General features: G+C 36.4%; 1 protein-coding gene and 1 long non-coding RNA gene across 2 annotated transcripts in view; one reads left to right on the top strand and one right to left on the bottom strand.

Annotated features, from left to right (window-relative positions):
* The window catches only part of PLAA (phospholipase A2 activating protein), a 43359-nt gene that overhangs the window by 21978 nt on the left and 2022 nt on the right, over positions 1-19359 (top strand). Inside the window, exons 7-12 of the mRNA XM_082470464.1 lie at positions 5573-5742; positions 9323-9480; positions 10170-10389; positions 12246-12317; positions 15185-15253; positions 17786-17887. Of these exons, the coding sequence (XP_082326590.1) occupies positions 5573-5742; positions 9323-9480; positions 10170-10389; positions 12246-12317; positions 15185-15253; positions 17786-17887 (791 nt within the window). The remainder of the gene's footprint in view (positions 1-5572; positions 5743-9322; positions 9481-10169; positions 10390-12245; positions 12318-15184; positions 15254-17785; positions 17888-19359) is intronic.
* Positions 8673-12238, bottom strand: LOC309664790. The gene is made up of 2 exons (XR_014266049.1): positions 11421-12238; positions 8673-9093 (listed from the first exon to the last, which is right to left on the bottom strand). It is a non-coding gene; the product is annotated as an uncharacterized lncRNA (long non-coding RNA).

Genomic DNA, 19359 nt, shown 5'->3' with positions numbered 1-19359 from the left:
TAATCTATGTTTCTGTTTTTGTGCCAGTACCATATTGTCTTGATTACTGTAGCTTTGTAATATAGTCTGAAGTCAGGGAGTCTGATTCCTCCAGCTCCATTTTTTTGCCTCAAGACTGCTTTGGCTATTCGGGGTCTTTTGTGTCTCCATACAAATTTTAAGATGATTTGTTCTAGCTCCGTAAAAAATGCCATTGGTAATTTGATAGGGATTGCATTGAATCTGTAGATTGCTTTGGGTAGTATACTCATTTTCACAATGTTGATTCTTCCAATCCAAGAACATGGTATATCTCTCCATCTGTTGGTATCATCTTTACTTTCTTTCATCAGTGTCTTATAGTTTTCTGCAGGTCTTTTGTCTCCCTAGGTAGGTTTATTCCTAGGTATTTTATTCTTTGTGTTGCAATGGTAAATGGGAGTGTTTCCTTAATTTCTCTTTCAGATTTTTCATCATTAGTGTATAGGAATGCAAGAGATTTCTGTGCATTCATTTTGTATCCTGCAACTTTACCATATTCATTCATTAGCTCTAGCAGTTTTCTGGTGGCAGTTTTAGGATTCTGTATGTATAGTATCATGTCATCCGCAAACAGTGACAGTTTTACTTCGTCTTTTCTAATTTGTATTCCTTTTATTTCTTTTTCTTCTCTGATTGCCGTGGCTAGGACTTCCAGAACTATGTTGAATAATAGTGGTGAGAGTGGACATCCTTGTCTCATTCCTGATTTTAGAGGAAATGCTTTCAGTTTTTCACCATTGAGAATGATGTTTGCTGTGGGTTTGTCATATATGGCCTTTATTATGTTGAGGTAGGTTCCCTCTATGCCCACTTTCTGGAGAGTTTTTATCAGAAATGGGTGTTGAATTTTGTCAAAAGCTTTTTCTGCATCTATTGAGATGATCATATGGTTTTTATTCTTCAATTTGTTAATATGGTGTATCACATTGATTGATTTGCATATATTGAAGAATCCTTGCATCCCTGGGATAAATCCCACTTGATCATGGTGTATGATCCTTTTAATGTGTTGTTGGATTCTGTTTGCTAGTATTTTGTTGAGGATTTTTGCATCTATATTCATCAGTGATATTGGTCTGTAATTTTCTTTTTTTGTAGTGTCTTTGTCTGGTTTTGGTATCAGGGTGATGGTGGCCTCATAGAATGAGTTTGGGAGTGTTCCTTCCTCTGCAATTTTTTGGAAGAGTTTGAGAAGGATGGGTGTTAGCTCTTCTCTAAATGTTTGATAGAATTCACCTGTGAAGCCATCTGGTCCTGGACTTTTGTTTGTTGGAAGATTTTTAATCACAGTTTCAATTTCATTACTTGTGATTGGTCTGTTCATATTTTCTGTTTCTTCCTGGTTCAGTCTTGGAAGGTTATGCCTTTCTAAGAATTTGTCCATTTCTTCTAGGTTGTCCATTTTATTGGCATAAAGTTGCTTGTAGTAGTCTCTTAGGATGCTTTGTATTTCTGCGGTGTCTGTTGTAACTTCTCCTTTTTCATTTCTGATTTTATTGATTTGAGTCCTCTCCCTCTTTTTCTTGATGAGTCTGGCTAATGGCTTATCAATTTTGTTTATCTTCTCAAAGAACCAACTTTTAGTTTTATTGATCTTTGCTATTGTTTTCTTTGTTTCTATTTCATTTATTTCTGCTCTGATCTTTATGATTTCTTTCCTTCTGCTAACTTTGGGTTTTGTTTGTTCTTCTTTCTCTAGTTTCTTTAGGTGTAAGGTTAGATTGTTTACTTGAGATTTTTCTTGTTTCTTTAGGTAGGCTTGTATAGCTATAAACTTCCCTCTTAGAACTGCTTTTGCTGCATCCCATAGGTTTTGGGTCGTCGTGTTTTCATTGTCATTTGTCTCTAGGTATTTTTTTATTTCCTCTTTGATTTCTTCAGTGATCTTTTGGTTATTTAGTAATGTATTGTTTAGCCTCCATGTGTTTGTCTTTTTTACGTTTTTTTCCCTGTAATTCATTTCTAATCTCATAGCATTGTGGTCAGAAAAGATGCTTGATATGATTTCAATTTTCTTAAATTTACTGAGGCTTGATTTGTGACCCAAGATGTGATCTATCCTGGAGAATGTTCCGTGCGCACTTGAGAAGAACGTGTAATCTGCTGTTTTTGGATGGAATGTCCTATATATATCAATTAAATCTATCTGGTCTATTGTGTCATTTAAAGCTTCTGTTTCCTTATTTATTTTCATTTTGGATGATCTGTCCATTGGTGTAAGTGAGGTGTTAAAGTCCCCCACTATGATTGTGTTACTGTCAATTTCCTCTTTTATAGCTGTTAGCAGTTGCCTTATGTATTGAGGTGCTCCTATGTTGGGTGCATATATATTTATAATTGTTATATCTTCTTCTTGAATTGATCCCTGGATCATTATGTAGTGTCCTTCCTTGTCTCTTGTAACATTCTTTATTTTAAAGTCTATTTTATCTGATATGAGTATAGCTACTCCAGCTTTCTTTTGATTTCCATTTGCATGGAATATCTTTTTCCATCCCCTCACTTTCAGTCTGTATGTGTCCCTAGGTCTAAAGTGGGTCTCTTGTAGACAGCATATATATGGGTCTTGTTTTTGTATCCATTCAGCCAGTCTATGTCGTTTGGTTGGGGCATTTAATCCATTCACGTTTAAGGTAATTATCGATATGTATGTTCCTATGACCATTTTCTCAATTGTTTTGGGTTTGTTTTTGTAGGTCCTTTTCTTCTGTTGTGTTTCCCACTTAGAGAAGTTCCTTTAGCATTTGTTGTAGAGCTGGTTTGGTGGTGCTGAATTCTCTTAGCTTTTGCTTGTCTGTAAAGCTTTTGATTTCTCCATCAAATCTAAATGAGATCCTTGCCAGGTAGAGTAATCTTGGTTGTAGGTTCTTCCCTTTCATCACTTTAAGTATATCATGCCACTCCCTTCTGGCTTGCAGAGTTTCTGCTGAGAAATCAGCTGTTAACCTTATGGGAGTTCCCTTGTATGTTATTTGTCATTTTTCCCTTGCTGCTTTCAATAATTTTTCTTTGTCTTTAATTTTTGCCACTTTGATTACTATGTGTCTCGGCGTGTTTCTCCTTGGGTTTATTCTGTATGGGACTCTCTGCGCTTCCTGGACTTGGGTGGCTATTTCCTTTCCCATGTTAGGGAAGTTTTTGACTATAATCTCTTCAAATATTTTCTCTGGTCCTTTCTCTCTCTCTTCTCCTTCTGGGACCCCTATAATGCGAATGTTGTTGCGTTTAATGTTGTCCCAGAGGTCTCTTAGGCTGTCTTCATTCTTTTTTCTTTAGTCTGTTCCGCAGCAGTGAATTCCACCATTCTGTCTTCCAGGTCACTTATCCGTTCTTCTGCCTCAGCTATTCTGCTATTGATTCCTTCTAGTGTAGTTTTCATTTCAGTTATTGTATTGGTCATCTCTGTTTGTTTGTTCTTTAATTCTCCTAGGTCTTTGTTAAACATTTCTTGTATCTTCTTGATCTTTGCCTCCATTCTTATTCCGAGGTCCTGGATCATCTTCACTATCATTATTCTGAATTCTTTTTCTGGAAGGTTGCCTATCTCCACTTCATTTAGTTGTTTTTCTGGGGTTTTTTCTTGTTCCTTCATCTGGTACATAGCCCTCTGCCTTTTCATCTTCTCTATCTTTCTGTAACTGTGGTTTTTGGTCCACAGGCTGCAGGATTGTAGTTTTTCTTGCTTCTGCTGTCTGCCCTCTGGTGGTTGAGGCTATCTAAGAGGCTTGATGGGAGGCTCTGGTGGTGGGTAGAGCTGACTGTTGCTGTGACGGTCAGAGCTCAGTAAAACCTTAATCCACTTGACTGTTGATGGGTGGGGCTGGGTTCCCTCCCTGTTGCTGTGGCGTCAGAGCTCAGTAAAACCTTAATCCACTTGACTGTTGATGGGTGGGGCTGGGTTCCCTCCCTGTTGGTTGTTTTGCCTGAGGCAACCCAACACTGGAGCCTACCCGTGCTCTTTGGTGGGGTTAATGGCAGACTCTGGGAGGGCTCACGCCAAGGAGAACTTCCCAGAACCTCTGCTGCCAGTGTCCTTATCCCCACGGTGAAACAGAGCCACCACCCGCCTCTGCAGGAGACCCCCCAACACCAGCAGGTAGGTCTGGTTCAGTCTCCCCCAGGGTCACTGCTCCTTCCCCTGGGTCCCGATGCACACATTACTTTGTGTGTGCCCTCCAAGAGTGGGGTCTCTGTTTCCCCCAGTCCTGTCAAAGTCCTGCAATCAATTCCCAGTAGTCTTCAAAGTCTGATTCTCCAGGAATTCCTCCTCCCGTAGCCGGACCCCCAGGTTGGGAAGCCTGACGTGGGGCTCAGAACCTTCACTCCAGTGGGTGGACTTCTGTGGTATAAGTGTTCGCCAGTCTGTGAGTCACCCACCCAGCAGTTATGGGATTTGATTTTACTCTGATTGCGCCCCTCCTACCGTCTCACTGTGGCTTCTCCTCTGTCCTTGGACGTGGGGTATCCTCCTTGGTGAAGTCCAGGGTCTTCCTGTCAATGATTGTCCAGCAGCCAGTTGTGATTCTGGTGCTCTCGCAAGAGGGAGTGAGAGCACATCCTTCTACTCCGCCATCTTGGTTAATCCTCCAGTAGTGACTTTTTTGACATCACATTTTCATAGAAAATGATAGAAAAAGGTAAATGAGAGGAGACAGATAAAGAGTTTTTTGAAGAAATGGATGAGGAAAAGGATTATAGACTACTGTGGCACTGAAGGCAAGAGGAAAAAGGGCGACAGCCATAAGGGATACAGTGTCTAATAAAGCGGATATATTTTACTCCTTGGCTGGGCCAGAGGTTGATTTGTTGGTTTAGTTATTTTCACCCTAAAGTCATTTAAAGTTGAAGAAAAATGAAGGGGTAACACTGCTGTTAGTAGAAGGTTAAGTAAGAAAGTTTTTCTGTAGAGTTGAGTAGGATTAGTACAGTTGAAAGTGGCTAACTTGCCTCCCCTACCCCAAAATTTCACAAAGAGAAATTATGGAAATGAAGTCATTTTTCTGAGAATAGAGGCTGAGACTGCCATCTAGTCCAGAGATGAAGCTGTTTTTTTTCTTGATTCGGGTTACATTGCTAGTTAATGGCATAGTAAGGACAGGCTCCGTGCGTTTCTAATGAACAGATATCGAGCATCTAGTATTTTCTAAGCCCTATGCTGGGTATTTGAGCCCTTTATAAGTTAAACAGTTTACTACCCTTCTTTATACCATAATACCTATGTGTGTAATATTCACTTTAAAAGTGTATGCTATGTCTGTAGATTTTTATGATGGTAAATATTTAATTTGGAATTGAAAATTGTGTTAAGTACATATTTCTTTGTTCTTTGCCAGTAACTTTTTCCTTAAATAGTCTTTTCCCACCCTTTCCATTGCTTTAGAAAGTAATAGAGGGTAGTGTGCTGAAATCAGCATAGTTCTATACTCAGCAATAAATACATAGTAACATTTTTCATATTCACAAATGCAGATTATTTTTGCTTTGGATCATTGAAGTGATAATGTTAACCTACTGTGGCAGTGACTTAAAATCAGTTTCTGTTTCCTTATAGTGATGGTATTATTAGAGTGTTTACAGAATCAGAGGATCGGACAGCAAGTGCTGAGGAAATCAAGGCTTTTGAAAGAGAACTCTCTCAGGCAACCATTGATTCCAAAACTGGTGATTTAGGGGACATTAATGCTGAGCAGCTTCCTGGGAGGGAACATCTGAATGAACCTGGTAAATATTTCAATATATCTAGTAGTAAAAAATGCTACCATGCTTGCCTTTTGGGATAATGAGTGACAAGAAAAAAAGATTGTTTTGTTAAGTCATTCAGTATTATCCTCATTGCCAGGTACTGATCTTTGAGACTTTTTATTATGCATAACCACAGTGAAAAATCATGTTCTTTTTGCCTCTGCCTCACAGTTTTAAAGACTTTGAGCTAAGTTCCCTATAAACAGGAATCTTTTTTTCTTTAAATAAATCACCTGATACTTAGCTCATATATAGTAGGTGTTCGGAAGTCACTCATTTAATACCTTTTGGTTGATTGGATTCTCTGAGAGGTTGTACAGACTAAAAATAAAAATGAGTTTAAATAAAGCAGTGTCTCCTTAATGAGTTAGGGATTATTTGAGTTTAAAATCAGAGGACAGTAGTTGTCTCAAATGAAATCTTAGGTTGGATAAATCCATGATCCCTTGGTCTGTGGACCCCTGGGGATTCTGAGATCCTTTCAGGATATCCATGTGGTCAAAGCTAGTTTTATAATACTAAGATGCTATTTGCCTTTTACACTGTGTTATCATCTACATTTATGGTATAAAAGCGGTGGTGGGTAAAACTGCTGGCTCCTTAGTACATAGATCAAGGCAGTGGCACCAAACTATTCAGGTAGTCATGGTGTTCTTCACTGCTATGCAGTCATCATTTAAAAAAAAAAATGCCATCTGCCCTTAAGAGTGTCCCTGATGAAGCATTAAAAAATAATTTCGTTACATTTTGGCCCTTTAGTACATGTCATTTTTAACATTCTGGATGACAAAGTGTAAAGTACACATACAGTTTACCGTAGGACCATGTGCCTCAGGGATAAGTACTTCTGCAGTCATTTGAGTTGCAGGCTGAACTCTCCCTTTTTTCAGGGAATGCCATTTTTATTTCAAAGAACGACTACGGTTATTCAGGCTTAGGTATTTGGCAGATATTTTTTTGAAAATGAACAAAGGAAGAATGTCACTTTAAGGAAAACAACTGACAGCATTTGTTGCCAAAGATAAAATTCAGACTTCCAAATGAGAATTGAAATTTTGGAAAACTTGTGACATTAGTGGTAATAGTAACAAATGCAATTTTTTTATATTGAATAATAAAATGTGTAATCATATGGAAGATCTGCATAGCTCAGTGAATCAGTATTTTCCAAATGACCAGTTCATGGTCTTACAAAATCATACATGGGTAAAAGAACAGTTCAAAGTATAAGATAGACCAATAGATTTTAGTGTAATAGAGCATGAAAAATTCATTGATATAGTTTCAGATTCTAAATTTGTAACCTTTAGGATCTACTACTTGTAGAATAGCCACATTTTTCTGAAAAGGCTTTTAAACTAGTCCTCTGTTTCTCAACTGTATTATCCGTGTGACGCTGGATTTTCTTTGTATACATCAACCAAGCAACAGATTGCAACAGGTTAAATGCAGGGGCAGGTATGATAATCCAGCTGTTTTCTATTAAGAGAGACAGTAAAGAGATTTACAAAAATGTACAACAATGCCAGACTTCTCACTAAATTTTTAAAACTATACTTATTTTTCATTGAACTATTATTTATTCAATATGTAATGGATCTATTACGGTTTTCCATGAAGTAAATATATTTTTTGCTTTTCTCATTTTTAATTTCAAATTCAGTAAACCAACTGATAAAACCTACATTAAAAAAAAGCTGTTTGGACTTCTGAATAACATTTCTGACTGTAAGAAATATTGAAACCAAAAGTTTGAACACCACTGTATTATTTCATGTTTTTAATATTCTTACAGTTCTTTGCAAAAATGTAATGTTTTTGTCTCTATATATACACAGTCAATAAATATTTACTAGGTACCTACTGTCTGCCCTGCATTGGTCTAAGCTCTGGGGAATACAGATAACAAAAGGGACAGAAATCTCTGTTCTCACAAATTTATGTTCTACAGGAGGAGACAGATAATTAAAAAGTTAATATGTAAATATACAAGTGTGTCAGATAAGTACTATGGGAAGAGTAAAGCAGGCGTTGAGTTTTAATAAAATAAAACAGGAGTTTTAAATTCAGTGGTCAGGAAATGTATAATACTTAGGATAGCACTGGTTGCTGTAACAGATAAATCCTAAAATGTCAGTGGCTTAACACAAGAGAAGGTTATTTGTTGCACATTTAAAGTTCACTTGACAGCAGGGTATGCTGGAACATGTTCGTAGAATAATTTTACTCCTCTGGGTCATTCAGGGACCCATGCTGAAATCACCATCTTCATCATGTGCTTGCAGGGTCCCCTTGGTTATAGATATTCAGCCACCAGACAGCATAAGAGGGGAGGGTAGAAGATGATGGACTAGGCCTAGAACTGGCATTTATCACACCCACCCAGATTCCACTGACCATTACTCTGTGTAATCTAGGGACTACAGAATGTAAGGGGGCAGAATAAGGTAGTCTTCGACTAGACAGCTACAGCTGTACCCGTTGGAATAGGAGCAGGAATCTCTGGAGGACAGCTAGCAGTCTCTGCCACTGAAGGCCTTGTTGAGAATGTGGCTTTCAGGTAAAGTCCTTAAGGAGACAAGGGAGCAAATCTTGCTAACATCTGTGTGGAGAATGTCATAGGCAGAATAAACAGCCAGTGTTATAGGCTCTAGGGGGCTCCAGGGCCTATAGTAGGAGGCCGTTGAATCAGTCCAACTGAGAAATAATGGTGGCTTGTACCAACCGGTAGCAATGGAGGTGGTGAGAAGAGGTAGTGTTTTAGCTATAGTTTAAAGATAGAGCTGATGGAATTTGCTGAAGGATTAGAATTGAGAGAAAGGAATCACACTCTTCTACTCTTTTTGGCCTGATCAGCTAGAAGAATGGAGAATCATCTACTGAAATGAAGTATTGTCAGAAGATATTCGTTAATAAAACTTGTTTTATTCTCGATCAGCCAGCTACTTTTTAGTAGAATCACATCTTTTTAACCATCCTTTATTTAATAGAGTTTTTTTAAAAAATAAATTTATTTATGGCTGCGTCGGGTCTTCATTGCCGCGCACGGGCTTTCTCTAGTTGCGGCGAGAGGGGGCTACTCTTCATTGCGGTGCGTGGGCTTCTCACTTCTCATTGCGGTGGCTTCTCTTGTTGCGGAGCACGGGCTCTAGGTGTGCGGGCTTCAGTAGTTGTGGCACGTGGGCTCAGTAGTTGTGGCTCACGGGCTTTAGAGTGCAGGCTCAGTAGTTGTGGCACACGGGCTTAGTTGCTCCGCGGCATGTGGGATCTTCCCGGACCAGGGCTCGAACCCGTGTCCCCTGCATTGGCAGGCGGGTGGATTCTTAACCACTGCGCCACCAGGGAAGTCGCAATAGAGTTTCGTTTAAACCATTATTTTCTTTTTGGCCAGTTTCCAGTAGAATTACATTTTAAAATATTTTGTTTCATAAAATTTTCTATTAAACCAAAATACATATTCTCTTTTATATATAAACTTTAATGTAAAAACTTTTCTATCTAATGTTTGTAAATTTTACTCTGCCATTCTCTCTTTGATTCTTAAAATTTTTATTTTAAGGTACTAGAGAAGGACAGACTCGCCTAATCAGAGATGGGGAGAAAGTCGAAGCCTATCAGTGGAGTGTTAGTGAAGGGAGGTGGATAAAAATTGGTGATGTTGTTGGCTCATCTGGTGCTAATCAGCAAACATCTGGAAAAGTTTTATATGAAGGGAAAGTATGTCGACTTCTTTCTAATTGCTATTATCTTAAAGCATTAGACAAATTAAAAGTTTTCGTTTCCCTTTCCCCATGCTAATAAAATTTTCTTTGGTGTTTTGACATTTAAAAATAGATTTCAATGGGGAGATTCTCAGTCTTGAAGTAGATTTTTTTTTTTTTTTTTTTTTTTAATATCTTTGCATGTAGAGAGAGCTGCATTTGTGATGGACACAGCCATTATTTGCCTTCTGGTAGTTACATAGATAAGCTGTTCCCAACCATTTTGGATTAGGCGCTTCTGTGTCACCTTTCATCTATTGCTTTGTGCCTAGCTATACTTAACTTGACAGGTCATGAGGGACCCTGCAGGGCTGTGCTTATAATGCCAGCATGTTTTCATGAGTAGGGTAAGGTAACAGCTAATACTTTTGGCCTTGAGATCAACTAATTGGAAACCATCCTTTGGTCTTACAATTAATATGTAGTAATAATCCATCCCCCACATCTACCTGCCAGTGAACTACTATTCTTGCACCACATGCATATGGTTGCTATTAAACATTATTTGCCAAGTGGAAGATTTTTAAATTGTGCTTTGGAGAAAGTTTAGCACTATAAGTATTAAAATAAATCTGTGTTATGTATGTCATTAATTTATGTGAACAGATAGTAATCACTTATCTCCTTTTTATATTCCTATTAAAGGAGTTTGATTATGTTTTCTCAATTGATGTCAACGAAGGTGGACCATCATATAAACTGCCATATAACATCACTGATGATCCCTGGTTAACTGCATACAACTTCTTGCAGAAGAATGATTTGAATCCTATGTTTTTGGATCAGGTGGCTAAATTTATTATTGATAACACAAAAGGTCAAATGTTGGGACTTGGGAACCCCAGTTTTTCAGATCCGTTTACAGGTAAGTTAGGGTTTGTATTAAGTCTTATATACTTCCACCAATGTTGATTATTTTTTTTCTTTATTTGTTGTATTTAAACACCTATTATGATTAGCTGTTTAAATAAAAACCAAGATCTACAGCAGGTTTTTGCTGCAGATATATATTTTTGAGGCTCAAATTATATAGTAATTTTGTATTTATGGAAACAATTGTAAATCGTTCTCTTTCAAAATACAGCCACACTATAAACTAAATAAAATTAAACTGAAACTAATTCAGTCATTTGAAATGAAAAGAAACCTGTAAGTTCCTTCACGTTATTGCTTCTTTTTAAAATATATATTTTGGTGAAATTTAGTAAATAGAAATTCTGTTTTCACATGAGGCTAAACTAGTTAGTTATGTATCAGATCTAGAACTGAACTATGGGTAGTTTTAGTTTACATGTTATTTGTATTCCACATGTTCATTTTAAGTCAGTTGTTTATAACATAGTATACAGCGTCTAAAATGTTATTAATGGTATTAGGTTCTCATGCCAGTAGTATTATAATCCCAGTAGTATTAGTCTGAGTCTGGGATCCTTGGAAATGGAGTTTAATTCTAGAGGTATTAGCCTGAGCTCTGGGCCCTGGGAACTGAGGCCATGGTATGGGATAGATATAGAACTGGCCCTATATCTATCTTTTCTTAGATATAGGGCTAGCTCTAAATAAAAATTTGAAATTGACACTTTATTGTTAATGGGTTCCTATTATTTCTGACTCTATCTTTCATGTGCTAGTGCTCTTCCTTGTTTTGCAAGGATCCCATATCCTCTTCTAGTCTCAGGTGTTTTTTTTTTTCTTCTTCCCTCACAGATGCTTCATGCTCCTAAATTATCTCCTCTCCTTCTAGTTCAAAATTCCATTGTTCGTTCACATAATAAAGTTAATCTCACCTGCATGTTGACTTAAACAGATTATCAGACTGATTCACCACGAACTATAAATGATAGGACCCTCCCAGCAGATGCACTTGACAGAACAAGAAAAAAAAAAGTTTATTACCTGGATATTTCTGTTGGTTGGAATATCAGTCTACAGTACAAAAGAGTACTGTATTGTATAAGCTATCTTGTGGGATGGAGGACAGATATTAAAGCAGCTGGCTTTGTCTGGAAATCTAACAACGATTTGGCTCTTTTGCTCTTCTGAAACTCTATCAGCATCCTTAGATGTATCTTTTTGTAGACGCCTCTGATTATTTCCTTAGAGATACTAACAAAACGTACTCACACACACCACACATTTGTAAATGTATACATGGGAAATCTGTTTCCTTTGAACCACTCATCCCCTTTGTAATTTTCTCCAGTAGGTTGTAAGCTTCAGTGGATACAAGCAATCTTGTTCCCTGCTGGATCTCAGCACTGAATGCACTGTTTGACACATGAATTAATGAACCCAGGGGTTCTCTAAAAGATTCACATTTGGTGCCTGTGGTTTAATAGCAACAACAGCAGCAGGAATTCTAGTGAATTCGTATAGGAACAGGAACTGATTGTATGTGTATATTATTTAGGTCAGAGACCAACTACAATTTATCTTTTTATGTTTGAATTCCTAGTTATTTTAATATTTAAGTGCAGAAGCTAAGATACAGTAAAGGATTAAATTTAACAAAAACAAAACTTGGAGAATCACTGAAATTTTAGTTTCTTACTAACCTTTCCAACTATAAGACTTCTGACTATAACTCCTCTTATTCTGTCATGGGACAGCCTTGCTCTTTTATTTCTCCCCACATTTAGCGTCTTCTGATGTAAGCATTGTGCCATTTATGAAATTCAGGATTCTGGCGTACTTCAGATTTTTCTTTGTTTGCATGCACAGGTGGTGGTCGGTATGTTCCCGGCTCTTCATCAGGATCTTCTAACACACTGCCTGCAGCAGATCCTTTTACAGGTGGGAAGCAGTTTTGATCAATATGTCTTTCTTCACTAAATGTATAACATTTTGTATTATATAGCTTTACATTTTGAAGATATTATCCATAACTGATAATTCCCTTATTTTCTGTGTTTCCAATTTTGATGGATCTCCTTTTCTTTAACTTCTAATTTTTTCTTTTTTCTCGAGTACTTCTATAGCTTTCCTCATGACTTTTAATAACATATTACTAAAATTCATCATTTTCTCCAGCGGTCCTTCCTGAAAGGAGAGCAGAGTCATTAAGAGCATAGATTTTAGAGTCAGACAGACCTTGGTTCAAAATCTGGCTCTACCACTTACTTGCTATGAGAAGTTGGCAAGTTACTTAACCTGTCTGAGCCTATTTTTTTTATCTGTGAAATTAGATAATAGGGGAATCCACCAACCAAGACACAGCCTGAGTGCTGTCACTGGCGAGATGCTACTGATCACGAGCAGAGAAGGAGCCGTGTGAGTCCCTGAGATTGGATGGAGCAGTGCAGTCAAGAAGTTTGCCCAGGCATAATTTGCCTTTAGCATGGAAGGAGACAGTCCACCCAGCTACCCAGGATTAGTCTTCCTAATCTAAGTTATTAATGGCCTTCATGAAGCCCTGGAAGTGTTGGTGTCTCTTCAAAGTGACTTTATTTACCAAAGGTATGCATGCCTCAGCATCAACACTACTGGAAAAAAATTGGACTTTAATGCAACTGAAGAAATCTCTGTTTTCAGAATAGCATTTGATGTATTTTATGATGCTGTTGTTGGATCTTCAGCCAGAGTTCCTGGACAATATACCAAATTTGGGAAGAAATTCGTAGTATTTATGGTATCTATTGGCCTTGCAGACTTAGTACTGTGAGCTCTAAAAGTGACCGTATAGTCCTTTCTAAACCATAGATGGGACCAACACACAAGCTTGGGTCAGTATCATGAAGTTGTGAACTGCTCTCAGTGAGCTTCCCTTCTCCTGAGAATGCATTGGTGGCCCAGATGCAAATAAATAGCCGTACCCTGTGCAGTGTACCAGTGTACTACAGAAACCAACTATCAAGCTAAATGTTGTGATAGCATGATGGCTATTAAGGAAGTCTTTGGTGACCCTGAAAAGGCAGTAAAGATCTGAAGAGTAGATAAGATGATAACTTTCTCTATCAGCATATTCAGGCACAGTGATGCTCTGAAACTTAGAACGACAGAGTTCCTGAATCTCATTAGCAGCTGTTTTTTGGAACAGAAAGAATATACCAAGCTTCAAACAGTACCAACAAAGTCAAGAGAACAACTGGGGCCATCGTAACTGGAGCATGTCTCACTGTTGCACAGTGTCAGTAACTCAGAAGATGCACTGATTATGGAGATATGCAAGATAGCATACTAAAAGTCCAAGAGAATTATGGAATTAATAGGTTAACTGAACCACACTGCTATAAAAGATAGGTAAAAACGTTTGCCGTATTGAGATATTATAAAAATTAAGTGGTATAGTACATATAAAATGTTTAGCAAAATGCCTGGAATATATTTAAGCCCTCAATATATGTTAGCTATTACTATTGTTGATGTTGTTCCTCCAGTTTTACCAACAGCACTGGGGCCAAAACATTCCCCGTCTTGCTTCTAACTTAAGGTTAATCTTAATTCTTTTTTCTTTTCCTCATTTATATGATTCTCAAACATTTAATGTCAGTTAGAATCATATGGGATGCTTGTTTAAGTTAGTTATTGCAAGGTCCCACCCAGAGATTCTGATACACTAGATTAGTGAGGAGGTTAAAAATACTCAGAGTCGGATCCCTTCCCCAGGAATTCTGATTATATGGTCTTGGATGTGGTTTGCTGTTTAGGTAGTTTTAAAAGCTCCCTATTGGTTTCTAAAGTGAAACTAATTTGGAGAACTATTAGGCTATTATGGGCAGGCCCTGGGAGTCTGCATATTGAACCAGTGACTCATTCAAGTGGTCAGAGAACCACATTTGGAACAGTGTAGGACTACCTTCTGCCTCATAATAATGCCTTGGGCAAATTATTCAGCCTTCCTCTTCTAAAATATATAATAATGATCTCTAATTAATATTTAAATGATTCATGCATATAAGATGCTTAGCATGCTAGCCAGCATATGGTAAAAACTGAGCAAATCCACTTATTCTGTGTTCTTCATTATTTTAATGAATCCTGTTCACATCTGCAGTTCTGTTGTTTAGTTTTGTTTGCTTTTTCTGTATCTGTTGCACTGGTTATACCAACTCCTGAATATTAAGCTTAGAGGGGCTAGAACAATAGTTCATCTTTCTTCTTCCCACAAAGGCTGATCCAGGACTCCGAACATCTCCACATCCTGCTGATTCTCTCTCTGCACTTGTTTTTCCTGTTTCTTTCTTTCTTTCCATTTTCAATAAAGCAGCTGCAAGTATTCTCAAATGTGAGACTGGGCTATTATCATAGCATCCCTAACTCTTACCTAGCTTCTTTTCTATTTGTCTTATGTGCCAACTAATCCCATCTCTATTTCAATAAAATAGTGTTCACATTTCATTATGGAAACTTTTGACTTTCTTTCTCTCCAATCTATTAATGCTTTTGTAATTCATTAAACTTCTATAATTATAGTATATAAGGCATGTAATGTTTATTTTATAACTTGCGAATTACTTTTCCGGTTAATTTTATTGAGGTCTTACTGCATGCCAGATACTGTTCTAAGCATTTTGCTGTATTAAATTTACAACTGTTTTATTAAGATGTCATTCTGAAGTGTGACTAATAATGAAAATAAGTCATTCTGTGTAAAGAAGGAGCAGTTTGAACTTTATCATTTGCCGTTACCTGTGCTTACTAGGAGTATTATTGCATTTTAGGTGGTGGTCGGTATGTACCAGTGTCTGCAAGTATGGGAACTACCATGGCTGGAGTTGATCCATTTACAGGTGCACATTTTTTATTTCCTCTTTTTTTTTTAATTCATTAGTACTTTTATGTAATGAAAGTTTAAGGAAATTGGCATCTTCTTCTTGCTGGAAAACTTTTTACACAGTAAATCAAGACCAAACTTTTGACCTGGCTTTTAGAGTGTTCTCAGAATTGTGTCATTACTGCACATTAGAATCGTCTGGGGAGCTTAGAAAAACTACTTCAACCTCATCCCCAGCGATGCTCACTTGATCTAACGTTGCTCTGGGTTGGGGTCTTAGCAAGAGTAGTTTTATAATTTTCTTAAGTGCAGCCAGGATTGAAAACTGCTGTTCTACTGTGTTAAGGCTAGTTTCCTCACTATCCTTACAAAATCTGAGTTACTCCCATCTCTTCCGCTTCATTCTTATATACTTAATGTGTTTAGAATATTATTTACTACATTACACATTGAGAGGACTCAGGAAAGAATTTGTTTTACTATTTAGGCCTGGAATATTTGGCTTTCCCCTGAGCAACTAGCTTTTTTTATTCTTAGTATCCAGCCTAGACCCTGACACATCTTACTTGTTTAGCATTGTTGAACATATGCAGGCATACTTTTTTACTCTGTATAGGCTGCCGTAAAACGCAGAACTGAATTTGTGGTTCACCTCTTGTAAGCTTGACAGATATCTTGGCATATATATTTCCCTATTTATTATTTTAGACAAGAGAATATGTGTGACATATATGTTATTGAGCATAATAAAATATTCATAAACCCACCACTCTACTTGAGAACTAAGTTGGTATATGATTTTTAAGCTATTTTTTTCATTGTGAAAGTAACGTGGGTTGGCAGTATTGAAGTTTAATGTAGTAAGTAATTAAGATTAAGGACTCTGGAGTGAGAATGCTTAGATTCAAATCTCAGTTCCACTACTTTTTATGTGTTTTACCTTGAGCAAGTCATTGTGTTTCTGTGCCTCTCTTTTTCTCATTTGTAAAGTTATATCTACTTCCTAGAAATAAGAGTTTAAAATTACGAAATATATGTAAATCATTTTATACGGAATAAATTCTTAGTAATGTTATACCTGTTGTATTACAAAAGAGTCTTAAAGTTAACAGTGCTTCCTCTCATTTTTAAGAAATTAAAGTTTTTAACAGTTTGGTGTATGTAATGGACCTTCGTATACCTTATCTAAGCCACTGTCATCTCTCACCTAGACCAATGAAATAATGGCCTCCAAATTGGTCTCTCAGTCGTCCTCTGTTTATGCCCCTCCCTTGATTAAAACCCTGTAATAGCTTCCCATTGACTCTTCCTCTTGCCTTGCATCACATTCCTCTCTGCCTTTTTTCTTCCATACTGGCCTGCATCAGTGTCTTGAGCATGGCACGCAGTTTTCTACCTCAGGAGTTTGGTACCGCTGTTCTCTTTGGGAATATTTGTGCCCTCTACTTTGCTATTTTGACCACTAATTATTGTTTGGCTTTTTCCCTCCTTTTTCTTTTTTATTTAATTTTGCAGTATAGTATTTATTAAATGGATTCAGTGAAACTTCCTGGGTATGCACATACACCTCTTGCTAGATCCTCTAGTCTATCATAAGCTCTCAATGCATCCTATACTTTTCCTTCAGAGAACTTTTCATTATACTTAATTGTTTGGACGATATTTGATTTGCAATCTCCTTACCACAACTAGACTCTAACAACCAGGAGTACAGGCAGTGTCTTTGATCATGTCAATAAATATTTTAATGCTTTGTAAGCAATTAGAATTAATTTTGTGCACTTACCTCATTCTTCATTTATCTACCTTCCCCCTTTCTATTCCTAATATACTCAGAAGATTAAAATGTTTTATTCATATTTTTTGCAAAATACCTTCATTTTACGTCAGAACAAAAATGTTGTATAAATTAAGATTTGAAATGAATGTAAGACATACATTAGATTTAAATTATGCTTTAGTTGAAGTAGCTTTTATTCACTGAGTATTGTTGAATTTTCATCTTGTGGCAGTTTGTTATTCATCATCAGATACTGAGTTAGTGTTGCTATAATGGGGACTTAAGAAGTAAATACATATGCCCTTCAGGAGCTTACAACTTGGGAGGGATTTATAAAAATGATGTAGAAAATTATTGGAGAAAATGACAATGCCTACTACATGATTTGGAATGAGAAAAGAGAGATCAGTATGCCTGGAGAAGAAGGAAATGGAAAGTTTCATAATTGTTTTGTGTTCTTTGATCTTTTAAAAACTTTCAATTTACATTGAATCTTAAAAATATGAGAGAAGTAGAAAATATGAAATGGAAAGGCTTTGTTTTACATTGAAGCTCCCATTCCAAAAACTGAAATTTATTATATTAACAAATATATACAGTATATAAAATCTTATGGATTTATTTTCTTTTTTTCTGAAGTTGGTTGTTATTTTATTGCATGCACTGAATAGTTATGTATCTCAGTAATTTTGAAAACAAAAGTCAGTTAGAAAAATCTTGCTTTTGACCACTCTGAATGATTTTCACCTTCTTCTGTTCTGTAAATAGGGAACAGTGCCTACCAATCAGCTGCATCTAAGACAGTGAATATTTATTTTCCTAAAAAAGAGGCTGTCACATTTGACCAAGCAAACCCTACACAAATATTAGGTAAGTGTATTTTAATTAAATAGTTTTCTCACATATCCACAGACTCCTTGAGTTGCTCTCAAGGCTGTTTCTCTCCTAAGCATGTGCTGGGAATCAGGTGCTTACATGATAGAGACTTGTATTTTGGTATTACACAACTGAGTCAACTAAAAATACACGATCTGATAATGGACATTAATACTTTATAAGAAACCTTACACAAATATAAGTAAATGCTTTCTGATGACTTTAATGAGAAAAAAAAATTAAAGGGGAAAAATATCAGTCGCATTCCCTAAGCTCTTAACTGATTTCAGAAAAAAAATAATGAAAACGAACGAGTGAAGCATTTAAAAAACAAAGATCTTGTCTGTAAAAATGAAACTGCTCAGTTGGCTTTCATTGCTTTTTCTGTTAATGTTTTCCTCAGAACAAAATGACTAGGTTTTGTTTTGTTTTTTGTTTGTTTGTTTATTTTTGACTGAGAGTATTACTAGCTCTGTTTTCCTCAAAGATTATGGTGAGAGTCTATTGAGATAAGATAACATACATACCTGAATATATGACAGGGGTGTTATTGTTTTGGGGGGGTTTGTTTTGTTTTGTTTCTCATCATCCTTCATACTATCTTTATAAAAATCATTCATAGGTCTTTTCTTAATTGCTTTATTTTTGAACAATAAAGAAGTGTATACACACTTTTAGACAACTTGACATTTTTAAACTCTTGTACAAATATAAAAGATCTCTTGCTTTTTGCATTCCCTTAATAAACTGTTTTAATATTTTGTTAGTGTTAAGCAATTTTTAGTGCCAAAGAATAATGAAATAGATCCAAGTTTCCAGTTATGATTGATAAAAATTTGTAAATTTGGACATTGTATCTTCTTAAACCTTTTGTGATGGAAATTTGGGCTTTTTTATTCTTGGAGATGAAAATTTTTGAGGAAATAGTGTTAGATGACTCAAAGTAACATTAATGATGACAAAGATGCTGATATTGAAGATGCATGTGAAGAGTTTTAAAGAAATAGTTTCATGAAATGTCAGTATGGTGGGAAGCAAATTAAATATGTTTTTTTAAAAATGTGATGTCAAATGTACAGATGAAACTAAGTCAATAAATTAAATATAAATACACATTTAGCTTTTTGACTATTTCATTGGCAGTCATAGAAGTTGCCATAAGTTGGCTAAAAGTTGTTATAAATTTTCTATCTGAGAAAGTAGGGGATTGACTTATATATGACATAACATTACTTTGAAAAGCATTCAAAATGATAACAAATATGGTATACTTAAAAACTTATTCAAAGCAAAAAGCTTTAGAAGATCTTAGAAGACAACAGGTAAAATAAAAATCATCACAGTAATCTTTCTTTTTCTATACTGTACTCAGCTTAAAATTACTCCCAGGCCTTATTCTTGTTTTATGGTCTTTGATAATTGCTGTGAAAAGTCTTACCTCCTCATGGTGTGTGGTAGAGTACTCT

This window comes from Balaenoptera physalus (assembly GCF_965194825.1).
Source record: "Balaenoptera physalus genome assembly, chromosome: 7".
In the NCBI taxonomy this organism is placed as follows: Eukaryota; Metazoa; Chordata; class Mammalia; order Artiodactyla; family Balaenopteridae; genus Balaenoptera; species Balaenoptera physalus.
Note: the sequence above shows the minus strand (reverse complement) of the source record. Positions and strands in the feature narration are given on the sequence as shown.